Raw genomic sequence first — 13794 nt, 5'->3', positions numbered from 1 at the left:
ATGTTAGGATACTGTGACTTCTAATCTATTCTTTCCACTGAAATCGCTTTATTTCATATCTCCAACAAAGCTTCCTAATAATGTTTTTTTTCCAAATAATTTTAGACCTCTCTAAGAATTGACAAATAAATTGTTTAATTCATTCTTGAAGTTGCTCTAGAAAATAAATTCGTGTTTAGTTGCCGGGATCACAAGGACAGATGGTATCCGGGGATAGAGTTAATAAACGTTTTAATAATATAAGTTTGTGCTTACGGTAAAAATTTCTTTAAACAATTGTGAACAAAAATTTTTGAATCTTGTTAAAAATCCTGGAATATCCTGGAATACAAATGAATTAAATATTTTTATAAAGAAGGATAAGATGCTAAAGCTAAGGAGTTTGCATATTGAAAAGGGGCTTTTAGATCTTGCAGATAAGTATTTTTTAAAATCCAGTTTTTTTAACCATATTTCAAGGACAAATTTATTGAATTTCAATTATTATATTTTAAATTTATTACATTTTAAGTGTCCTGTATACATTCATATAACAAAATTAAAACAAAAACAAAGAAATATTTTTCACACCAAAAGAAAAAAATATTTTTAATATAAAAATCATAAAATTTAAAAAAAAATACACGATAACGTAAAAAAAAGCAAGGGTAATAAAATGACTTAATTTTAAAAATTTGCCATTTGATTTGATAAATTTTACATCATTCATCCAACTGGAAAAAATAAACAAAACCACATTATTCTCACCGAATAGATTCTTGATCAAAAGAATATTTCTGGTTTTCTAAAATAAAAATTAATTTTTACTTGAAATTTTAATGTTATTTAATAAAAATTTTATTATTTTATAAAATAATAATTATAACAATAAATTTACAATAAATTACAGTTGAATCAGCGCAAGTAGAATTAAAAAGTGATTAGTTGTTATGTGAGGCATACACAATAAGTTTATTGTAAGAAATGTAAGAAAATTTTCCAAAAGAAAAAAGAGTCTCCTTAAATGGCCCCAAATCTTAATTAAAATTGTTTAAATAATATAGGGCAATAATGTACAGCTAGTTTGACATTAAAATTCTCGAAATTGGAAAATTAAACATCTATTATAGGGGACCAACAGAATTTACTCTCATACGCACAAACGTTGTTTGTGAAGAGTTGTAGGCATATTTATTTGCCTAAAAATGGAAAAACTTTAGTTCAGTTTTTTTTATTTACGCAGTCTACAAATTCTGAAACTTCTAAATAATTAGTCGTTCGAGAAAACAAAAATGATATTGGTTATGAAATTGTATCCCAATACTTTTCGCCTTCCAATTCATTACAAAATAAGGAAATTTTAACAAGATTTGAAGACTTAAAGAAAACTTACTTTAATAACCTTTCAATATCTGAATCTGCCATTTTGAAATTTAAAGTTTTTTCTGATTTTTCAGTTAAAAAAAAAAAATTTCATGAGGCAGCGACAAAATTTATACAAGAGGTCTGCGCTACATTACTAACATTTCTTTATTGCAGATTGAATTTCCGAACGATCTATATTAGTTCTAACTTGTAGTACGTTCGAACATTCGTTAACTACTCTAGAACTGAATAAGCAAAAACTCCCCAAGTTCGACTGTATTATAACGTTATCAGCTTATGAGAAATAAAGAGAAAAATCAATTAACAAAATAGAAAATTTAGAACCTGGTGAAAAATTTTATGTATTGTGTCAGCGCCATTAATGCTCTTAAAAGTGTAAAATTTTAATTAATTTGTGAGATAAAAGCCAAAAAGAAAAAAAATTTTTTTACTACCTATTATTTTCGAAACCATTATGTCTTTTTTTCACTTTGGGTATTTGATTTTAAAATATTTTAATTATTTTTTTTTTCTAGTTTTTAATTTGACAAGTTGTTCATCATTCATCACAAATATCCAACTAAAATGTATTTAAAATAAATATTAAATTAAGAGATAATGTTGATTTTTTATTATATAATAATTTAATGGAAAAAATTTCGATGTTCTTTTATTTGCGAAAAATACAATAAAATAAAATTAAACAGAAAATGAAAAATTAAATTTTAAAATACCCAAAATTATTTTGCATATTTTTAAGCTTTTTGATTTTTTTATTTTGCTTTCAAGTAGGTGTTATGTTTGAAATGCTTTAAATACACAAAAGATAAGCACCAAATTTATATTGGATTGTGGTGATATATTAGAATTTAATTTCCTTTTTAAATTATTATAAAATAACAGAAGAAGAAAAAATGTATGTATTTAGAATTATATGTGTAAAATGTATGTTTAACCTTGAACTACAAAACTAAAATGGCATACTTCTTATGTATATCTACATATATATATATATACATATTTAAATAAATTTGAATAAATCATTAACCAGAAACGGATATAATTTAATGATAACAATTTATAAAATAAAGAAAACAAAACAAAAGAAAAATTTATTGTTTATAGTTATTGTATAGAGACAATCAGTAGGAGACTTTGTCATCAATGTGATGATTTACAAAAGAGTAATTCAAAAAAGTCTAAACGACTAATTAAATGCATATACATATAATTAGTCGAGACAACTTTTATGGAAAATTGTGAATTTTGACATTAGATGCTCATTTTGTTTGATAAATCATAGGTAATAATATAAAACAAAAAATATGCAGGGGTTCCACAAGTTTTAATTAAACTTAGTAGATGAATTTCGAAATAGTATGAAAATCAGCATAATTTTTAATTAGGTTTACGCGTTTTTCTCCAAATTAAGAAGTTTTTATTGAAAATTATTATTATATTCAGAATATTTTTGGAAATTATAGATTGGCTATATACGTTTAGTCATTTTTTTCAACTTTAAGTTACTCTTCTCATGTTTGTATTTAACATGTTTGTTATTCATCGTAAATATTTTATATTACTTTTATATAGTTTACGTGATTATTTTAACCCTAAACAACTACAAACTTGGCCGTGTAAGCTTACATTTCAATTTTTAATTTAAATTCAAATTGATTTGGCTGAAATTTAGTTGAATTCTAAAATAGCCTATATGGCACAATTATTATTAAACAAATATGTGAAATATATACGTGATTTTGTAAAATGCAGTTGGAAAATTTTGAGTGCAATTCGAATACCCCAATCAAATTAAAGAATAATGTTCTTTGCAGTAAAAGGCAAAACAGTTTTTCTGCATTTTGGATCATAGTTAGTGTAGTAGTGGAATATTATGTTCTTGATAGAAAATTACAGACGATTATATTGAATATTGTTGTCACAATAATCACTAATTCAATATTAAACACTAATTTACTATATTAAACAAAAATAAGATTTACAATGGCAAAATTTTATTTAACGTGTATACTAGAAGCAACAATTTTTTTTTGGCTGATTAGAACAACATTTTTTTTTGGCTGCTCTCTCTCTCCCTGATTTTTTCTACTTAAGCTCTAAATTTTAGAACAAACTGGATTGTTCAACGGTTTTGTATTAAATTTCGGAAGTCAATACAAAAACAATTAAAATGGAAGATAAATATTTGCTTAATAATTATTATATTATTGTTTTCTTTGAAATTTATAAGAAATTAATGATTTATATTGAGTAGACAATTTTCTAAATATAAGCTCTCACTTACTCACGCACTCACGCTTACACGTACTTTAATTCATATTATAAACAAATGTTGTATGCAATTTTTTCGTGTTAATTTAAAAGAAAAACCAATACACTATAAAATATTTTGCAAATTTTCCATACACTATAAAATATTTTTCAAATTGTACATTTTAAATTAATATAATTAAGAACAATAAAATGCTTATAAAACTTTAAAAATGGCAATATAATTTCATCTAAATTATAATATTAAGCTTAAATGGTAAATTGCATGGGTTTTTAATTAAATTATATCGTTTTATATGATTATTAATTCTGCTCTGTTTATTGCAAAATTTTTAAAAAATTTTTGAATATTTTGTGTCCATAAATGTACAAACACACATTTATATAAATGTATTTAAATTTCGAAATTAGGTTTGTATATTGTTTTTAATTGCCAAATTGATGGACCACATAGTGCCATTGTTTTTTTCATTAATTCACATACATACATATAACGTATACAATAGGCTATTAAAATGTTATCAAAAATAAGAAAAGAATTATGAATTTTGTTTTTTTGATGTACATATACATATCTACATTATGCATAAGTATACGAATTTAAAAAAGCTTTACTTTTTACCGGCGTATTATTTAAACCGGCGTAAATTGTTCGATTAGATTTGAGATTAAGATTATTAATCGTAATTATTTTATATAAATTTACATACTGATTTAGATTGCATACTTACTTATGCATATATAGTACATATGTGTGTGTGTATTTAATTCAATATATCAACGGTTGCCACCAATTACAATTGCCATTTCCAATTCAGAAGACCTGCATTATTCCATTAAAATACTTTAATTTAAATTTCTTTTTTAAAATGTTAGCCATATGGGTAAAATAAAAATTTAAAATTAATTATTTTCTCAAATTCTGTTATTAGTTAAGTTCTTAATTATTAATTTTTTGCCACAATTTATGATTCTAATAATAAACAATTGATTTAATCTAAAGAATTCGCAGCGGAAGCTTTAAAATTAAGAAATAAACTGTGTACAGAATTAAAATGTTATTGTTAAAATAAAACAAGAAGAATATTTATTTTTACTTCAAAACGAGAAAAAAATAGAGTTGACCTTGTCAACTCTGTGATACCCGTACGAATTTGTTATCCTATGTGCGAATAACTATTGTGCCATAACTAACTAAGGGGCAGACTATGACTTTAAGTTGCCGTATTATCATATTAATTTATGCAAAATTTCAGTACTATGTGTTTTTCAAAATACTGTGTGTGCCAAACTACTATGAAGTTGTATGACAGCTACCGAAAAGAGCCAAGAAATTTTAGCGAATTTTATCAAGCACATCGGCCCTACTAATATATTCACTTGTGTGAAATCTCAATATCACAGCTTTTATAGTTTCTGAGATATAGCCAAATAACTTTTGAAGTTGTATGGTAGGTACCAGAAGGAGCCAAGTAATTTCAACGACTTTTATGAGACACATTGGCCCTACTAATATATTCGTTTGTGTGAAATTTCAATACCATAGCTTTAATAGTTTCTGAAATATAGCCAAATAACTTTTGAAGTTGTATGGCAGGTACCAGAAGGAGTCAAGTAATTTCAACGACTTTTATGAGACACATTGGCCCTACTAATATATTCGTTTGTGTGAAATTTCAATACCACAACTTTTATAGTTTCTGAGATATAGCCAAATGAATTTTGAAGTTGTATGGCAGCTACCCGAACCGGTACCCCGATCATGTCCAATTTAAATAGGGTTCTGGCACTTACTACAATAAATCATTTGTGAAAATTTGGTGAACTTAGCTCAATTAGTTTTTGAGTTATCGTTCGGACGGACGGACGGACGGACGGACGGACGGACGGACGGACAGACAAAGCTAAATTAACTCAGAATTCGACGCTGATCAAAAACATACACTTGAGTCTATATCTAACACCGTTATTTCTTAGCGTTACAAACGGTAAGGCAAATTTAGTATACCCTTCGAACATACGTTCGTACGGGTATAATTATATAATTTGAAATATTTTTTTTTATTGCTTTTGAAAGCTGATGCCTCTAAGGTATTTTATTGAAGGCATTAAAATGTTTAAATAAATTTTAACAAACCGACAACAATTTTATCAAATTTAATGCTAAATTGTTATAGGAAAAAAAAGAATTAAATAAAATGCAGTTAAATATAACTACAAAATTCAAATAACAACTATTAGCGCAATTAATTTAAGTCCGACGTTGTTGAACAAGCTAAAGAGTCATACATATATGCATAAGTATATAAGTTGTGAGTTAATTATAACATTGACTACTATTATAACACTACTATTGAAATTAAGTCTCTCTAATTATTGAGAGCATAGTATACTGAAATTTTACGTAAATAAATGTAGCAATGCTATTTTGGTTCGATCAATCTTTTTACATGGTAGTTATAAGCCTTATGACGTCAAAAATTATTTAATCCTATTTTTGAAAATTACTCAAACTATAGTACTCAAGTTTTAACCAAATTGTTTCAATGACATATAAAATTGTGTAAGGATATAATTATATGTCATTTACCTCAGGACCATTCATTAGTGTGAGTGTCACAAGCTTAACATAATCAAGTATATCTTTTCTTTCAATACTAAATTTCAATTAGCATGCGCACACTGGTGTGCATTTTTAGAAAAATAAAAATTTTCTAAAATTCCTTAAAAATTTTGTATAATAGAAAAAAATGCTTATAGATAAAGAACTTTTGAACTTATGTTAAGCAATTAACATTAAATTAAGTAATCTTGGACCTCATAAAATCAAAACTTACTTGAATTTATTGGCCATATGTTTAGGACCCAATAAATCATTCGAAATAATTTCTTAAAAAAAATATAAAAAAAAAAATCTAATTCCTCTTCCCTATTAATATCAACCTTTAAATCTGTGAGAAAGAAAACAAGTTTTATATTTATAAAAGTAAAGTTACACAAAATTTGAAGCTATTTCCCAAATTATTTTACTAATATTTAATTTTATTGAACTTTTTGATAGGTGTATAAATTAAAGTTTCACCTGGACACCTTAATTACTCATGAAATATAAATATTTATTTTTTTCTTTTGTTTTGATTCGTTACGTTTTTGATTGATTTTTCTTTCTACATTTTCTCGGTAGGGGGCCAATATTAAAAAATTATTTCCTCTTAAAGTTTTCTTTCTATATTTAAAAACGTTCTATTATTAAATTTTTGTAATATATACTTGCATATCAAGCACATATTTTATTAAATAATTGACCAAAAAGGTTGATGACTATAACTGATATTACACGGTATTATGCAATTAACATGATTAAATGCAATATTTATAAAAATTTTTATGTGCGTTAAAAAAATTGATGATAAAATTATTGGAATATTGCAGTTTTAAAATAAAGCAATTTTTTATTTGGGCAAGAATTTGAACGAAAATATTTTATAAGTATTACTTACATTTACTGGTGTTCCAATGCGAAAATTAGCATTTATAAGAGAAAATTATAGGAAATACAAATTTAATTAGGTGTTAAATTCATATACACAATTTGGTTGGAAGCAATACACTCTCTCATATATAAGTAAGATTAATTCTAAAGTTCTTTTTAGAATGACTACTTAAAGGAGCATAACAACATGTATACTAAAATTATAAAACACCCCGACTATTAAATAGAATTCTTTACAAATTTTCATTGCGATATGACTGCGATCTTTAATCAGTACAAATTAAAATTTATATTTATTTCAAATTTGGAAATATAAAGAATACAAAATTAATTTAAGAAGCAGCCGATATTTTCTTTGGATTGTGATTAAAATCTTTAATTTTAATTAAATCAAATCAAATTTTTAAAATTAACCCGAGAACTTTTACTTCAATTATGATAATATTTTTAAAGTTAATTCCACTACTGTACATTTAGAAAACTTTCATTCGGACACACAAAACTGGTTTCAATACATTTCTAAATGATTTGTAATACTTGAATATTTTTCGTGTCCCCCATAAAAATCCAATAATAATATTGACAGCTGTTGTAACTCATAAACATTCATTAATATAGAATAAATTCATTAAAAAAACATTTTCTACTTGCTCTTATCTTAATTATAGCTTAAAGAATAAATTTTTAAACAAACATTTTTTTTTGATTCAAATTCACAAAAAAATATCATTTCACTTTCAATATTTGCATATTAAACAAGTCTCTTTTTTTAAAAATATTTTAAATACCTGACAGGTTAGAAGTCTATTAGTATATATATATATATATATATATATATTAGATATTCGGACATACCTACAAGTATATATAATTGATCCATCAATATCAAAATTTGAAAGTAAAAGTATGTATACAAAGATATTGCCAATTAGCACAAAAAAATCAACTTCTTGAACACAAAAAAAAAATTCGAACCAAAATGACCTTAAAACCGTGTAATAAAAACGTTTTATAAATATTTCAAGTTTTTCTTATAGATGGTAATTAATTTGTTCGCTTTTTGTTTGTGTTTTTGTATTTTATTTTTTATAAATTAAGAATCTTCGATCTTCTTAGTTTAACAAACAAACAAAATTTCGAGTTTTAAAACAGATAAATTGGTTAGTAAACAAAAATTTCTCTTTCTCTACTGTAAGAGATAGTGAGAATTCTAAATTCCTGATTTTTATAGATTTCAAAGTTAACAGGATTAAAATATCATTAATCTCTCATATTCTAACTGTTATTAAACTAAAATTACTATTATTTTCCAATTAATTACATAAAATATAAAACATAGAAAAAAAAACAAACAATTCGCGTTTATGTTTTAATTATAAATACCTGTTATAATTAATTAAATTAGTTATTTTTAATTCCGATGAAATCATATGCTTATAAAATTTTGTTAATTTACTGTTAAAAACTAAATGCTTTTGTAATGGCCTTAACTCTTATTTATTTTAAATATTTCATTAATTTGATCCATTAATTGACTTTTATTATTTTTTTTTTTTTTTGAATTTGTGAGTACTCGTGTAAAATACCCATAATAAATAATTTATTTTGTGCCAATAGGCATAAAGGTATTAAAATTTTTAAGAAATATGACAATGGTATTAAAAAAATTTATTTTATTTTAATTTATTAATTTTTGATAATAAAATAATAATAAATTTCATTTTTAAAATTTTAATTATTTTTAAATCTTAAATATTAAAAAATAATTATTTTGATTATCCAGAAATCACTCAGAAATTAATGTTATTAAGACGTTGATAGTAAATACAAACTTAATTTTGAAATACAAAAAAAAATTTTTAATCTCTTAAGATGTTGAAAAAATAAATAAATACAAAATTTATTTGCAAAATATTTTTTAGCCATCACATATGGTAAACAACATAATTGAGGGTTTTCTGATGAGTACGAGATGTAAAAAAAAAATGCCTAAGGTTAAATTAAATATTTTTATATTTTGATGTTATATTTTGATATTATAATTTTTTTGGATTTAGATTATTTATTTGTTTATATAAAGAAACCGAAATTTAAAGATTAATACAATGATTTTCAGTAATTCAAATGAGATTTCATATTTTAATAATTTTCCAAACTTAGGTAAAACGATGAGTTAAGGCCGAAATATTTTAACTTAAATTTGTTTTTCTTTGAACTGAACTCGAACCAATGACCTACCGGTTTCTAGATAAACGTTCTATAAACTAAGATACAAAAGTATGAAGAAATTATCAAGTATGAATAGGGAGTTAGAATAAAATTATTGAGTTTATTATATTTAACACGTTTATCGCCATGTCAGTCACATGCGTCTGATGCTAAAAAGTTCTACATAAGGCCTGTCTGACATATATGTCGTTTGCATTATACCTTTTGTATATTGTTGTATCTTCTTTGAATGATTCAGGCTTATATGTTAAGACTGACATGGCTTATCGGGAAAAAAAGTTTTAATATAGGGCATATATCGTGTTAGTCATATATGTGTGACATAAAAACTAGTGTTTTTCCGGGAATTTTCGCAAAAAAAAAAAATTTCTGTGATGCATTAAGTTTCCCTGATACATTTTTAACCAAATAACCTAGTACAAAGTTACCATGCCCATGTGAAAATTTTTCTCATATTATCGTGGCAATTAACGTGTTAATATTATAAGAACGATATTTTACACATTGTTTTATTACAAATCATTGTAAGATATAGAAAAACCAAGCAAAATTATTATTTTAAAATTTTTAAAAGATATAAGAACATTATATTTTATTTTGTCTCCCACCTGAAACTTAAGAAGTGTACAAAATGTTTTCAAAAATTAAGAAAATTCTTTAAAAATTTTCAAATATAATACGAATAGTAATAGTATTCACATATTCACGTAATACATATATTAGTTTAATGTCTTCTTTTAAAATATTCTGAAATTCTGTAACTATTTCTGTAAACCCTTTATTTAATTTAATGTAAATTTATCTCTATAATATGTAAAACAATGTTATCTAATGGTAATGTAAAATAATGGTATATTTTAAACATCTTATTATCTTATTGTCGAACGAGAAATATTCTCGAAAATTTATGTTCTGAGAAAGATTTTATTATCATTTTTAGACTTTTGTAAATTTGTAAACCCGGGGTGCACTGCAACCACGTTTAAGGATCTATTGTGCCCCTAGGGCCCAGCCGCACAGCACCCGCTCGAGATCGCCCTAATTTATTTTAGCAAAATGTGAGGCGCGAAGGACCGCAACAGGATTCTTTTATTCAAGATTTTATTAATCCTCATAAATTAAATATTTTAAAAAGAAAACGCGTTTTGAAATAATTATAATTGACAAAATTAACACACTCATATTCATAGTGATCAATTGACTTTTGAAGCAATTCCAATTCAAGTTTCAGCAATTAAAATTAATTAATTTTTTCCAATAGGGTTTTATATCGAGCTTTGGTTATAAAATCCAAATTAAATAACATTATAATGGATTTTGTGAAAAAATTCCAATAAATTTAGATCAATTAATTGGTTTTTATAAATATTAGCACATAATCCCTTAAAATTATAAAAATTTTACTGTAAAATCATTATCATTGTCAAAACTACATTAAGCAACAAATTATTGTTGCATACTTTTAGGATAAGGACAAAAATTAAAAGAACCTTTATTATTAATGGTTATATTCAACGAAGAGTTTAAATTAATCATTTAGGTGGGTTTAAACAATTAATAAAATTCTTTGATGGTAAAACGTTTAAGAGGTGCTAAACGAGGCTAAAACCAGGTTTCAGGAAAATACGGTTCTGTAAACTGGAAGTTTTGCTAATTTTCAATAGTATAAAACTTTAAATTGGAAGAAAAGCCACTAGTTTTTAAATTTTATATAGTTTTTGATTAATAATAAGCCAACTTACTCTCACTACTATCCAATAATAATCACTATACAAATAACTGCGAAACTATAATAAGAAATAAAATAGTATTTAAAATCCAGAAAATATTTTGATCTTTCACAATATTAAAATTCAATATTTTTTTTAAAATTAATTAAAAATAAAATAACAATATTGGTGTTTAAACCAAAAAATTATATTATAAATTTATGATCCGACCCACAAAATATAAAATACCTAGGAACTAATTCATAACTAATTCATATGAGAATATGAACTTAAATCACATCATAATCTTATAATTAATTTTTAATTTTTTTTTTATATAACTTCAAAATTAAAACATTATTCTGAATTTTCGATTGCTAATAGCTATCAATTACTAAGAACAAAAGAGAATACAAATCAATTCGAATAATGAGTAAGTTTTAATTAACTATAGCAGAGGTTTTCCTATAAAAAAATTCTACCATAAATTAATTTTTTTTTTTGATCTCTTAATGATAATCTTCTAAAAGTATTTTTTAACTTCTTAACTACACCCAAAAAAAAAAAATTTCGAATGATTAAAAAATATTTTTCTACTATAATTTAAATCATTTAGATTTTTTTAACAGGATTTTAACAATTAAACTAATTTACTCGTATACAAACATTTTTTTTCACATAATATAAAAGTATTATATTATCGGAATCAGGAAATTCTCTCATAAATAATTGATTAAGTTACTGTAAATATATAGTTGTATTTTTGCTTTTTTATTCTTTAAATACACAACTAGTACAATTAGAATTAGCCTGAAACTTATCATCATTTCTATAGAGAAGAAGCATAATCTTATATAATATTAAAAAAAAACAAAAAGAAAAACAAAAACTTACCTTGAAATTGCTAAATTACTGGGCGCTGAACCAGCTATAAAAAATTGTGAATTCAATTTTTTATGAAAATATTCCCAAAGTATCATAGAAATATTTGGTTTCGGTGACCACCTATTATAAAAAGGTTAAATAAAGCGTTTAATATTTTGTTTTTTTTTTTTTTTTTACTTTTCGAAGCTTTTAAATTTTTGTTATTTTAAATGTGTATGTTATACACACATGTAATAATTAAGAAAAAATATTATAAGCAGACGAAATTGATACTCAGTTTAAGACTAATTCACAATAAACGCATATTATAATACAAAAATAAATAAAAGTGGCGAAAAACAAAAAAAAAATTAAGAATGATGAATGAATTAATTTTGGTGTTATTTTCCAAAAAAAAAAAAAATGTTAAATATTTTAAAAAAATGAAATGAAATAAAACAAACAGCCATAACAGCTGTAAATGATCGCACTTACCATTCTAATAAAATTGGCATTAAATTGCATAAAAATATTCTTGTCTGTTCTTCAGATGGATTCAAATTTAAAAATTGCTCAACAACCGGTTCCAACAAATCAAAATTTTCAACAACCTTTAATAAATAAATGGAAGAAAAATAAAAAATTTATTTTAGTTTTTTCTTAAACTTTAATCATAAAAAGGTGCAAGAAGTTCATATATGTAATTTAATTATTGAGTTTTTCAATAGGAACATGAACAATTTTGTATTTGAAATAGAAATGAGTTTCGATATTGATTCAGTTAAAATCCCAAGTCATTTTCGGATTTCGGGTCAAGAGGTAATGGGCGGGTTACGGTTGAAAAGATTAAAAAAAAATATGGCTTTTATAAATATACGTTTATAAATATGCGTTTTTTTCTTATTCCATAATATGTATGGAAAGGTATTATAAGTTTTCCAGTCCATTTGTAGCACCCAGAAATAACGGTCTTAAATATAGATGCAAGTCTGTTTGTATTTTCTTCTTTCTGTCATGTAATAGCGATAACTCAAAATTTAATTGACTTAAGTTTACCAAATTTTAGGAAATTGTTTATTGTAGTAAATGCCAGAGACCTATTTGAATAGGATGTTATAAAACTTCAAAACTTTTAATAACAAGCATTTGCTTTATTAAATTAAGACTGCTTTATATGACAGAGCTCGCTGAAATTCCTTGACTCATTGTGGTAGCTGCCATACAACATCGAAAGTGATTTGCTACTATATTATGAAAAGAATTAAAACTTTAATGCTAAAATTTTTCATAAACGAATAAGATAATATGGTCAATATTTTTGGTAAAAGTCTTTGCTATGGAATTAGTTTGTGGGATAACTGTCATATTTGTATGAAATGGCACTGGACATAAAAAAAAACAAGATGAAATTATTGTACAACTCTCAAATTCATTCATTCCGTTAGAGTATCACAGATTTGAAAAGGTGAACTCTATCTATTGTCGATTTTATTTGAAATTGTTAGGTTCGTATTTAACAACCTTTTAAAAACAAAAATTAACAAGAGATACTAGTAAAATGAATTAATCTGCTATTATTTTTGTGTTACAATATACACGTACTTTACCCGTAAGATATATACATATGTGTACCTATGTGTATTTATGTATGTATGTATAAAAGAGGTTTGATTACGGTAGTTATAACGTTTTTATACTTAAATTATTTTTTGCTGTTAAATGTCAGATTATTTGTTTTTTTTTTTCAATTTTTTTTTTATATACGTACATAATAATTTAAAATAATAAACTAATGTTTGTGTTAATAGGTACATAAGTATTATTATATAAATGTACTTATGTTAAAATATTAAGTATTAAACA

The 13794-nt window shown here is 24.2% G+C and overlaps 1 protein-coding gene across 1 annotated transcript in view; it reads right to left on the bottom strand.

Annotated features, from left to right (window-relative positions):
- The window catches only part of LOC129610997 (protein MMS22-like), an 81163-nt gene that overhangs the window by 6400 nt on the left and 60969 nt on the right, over positions 1-13794 (bottom strand). The window contains exons 6-7 of the mRNA XM_055523894.1: positions 12427-12542; positions 11962-12072 (exon numbers count right to left, since the gene is read on the bottom strand). Of these exons, the coding sequence (XP_055379869.1) occupies positions 11962-12072; positions 12427-12542 (227 nt within the window). The remainder of the gene's footprint in view (positions 1-11961; positions 12073-12426; positions 12543-13794) is intronic.

This window comes from Condylostylus longicornis, unplaced genomic scaffold (assembly GCF_029603195.1).
Source record: "Condylostylus longicornis isolate FDR11 unplaced genomic scaffold, ASM2960319v2 ptg000048l, whole genome shotgun sequence".
Taxonomy (NCBI): Eukaryota; Metazoa; Arthropoda; class Insecta; order Diptera; family Dolichopodidae; genus Condylostylus; species Condylostylus longicornis.
Note: the sequence above shows the minus strand (reverse complement) of the source record. Positions and strands in the feature narration are given on the sequence as shown.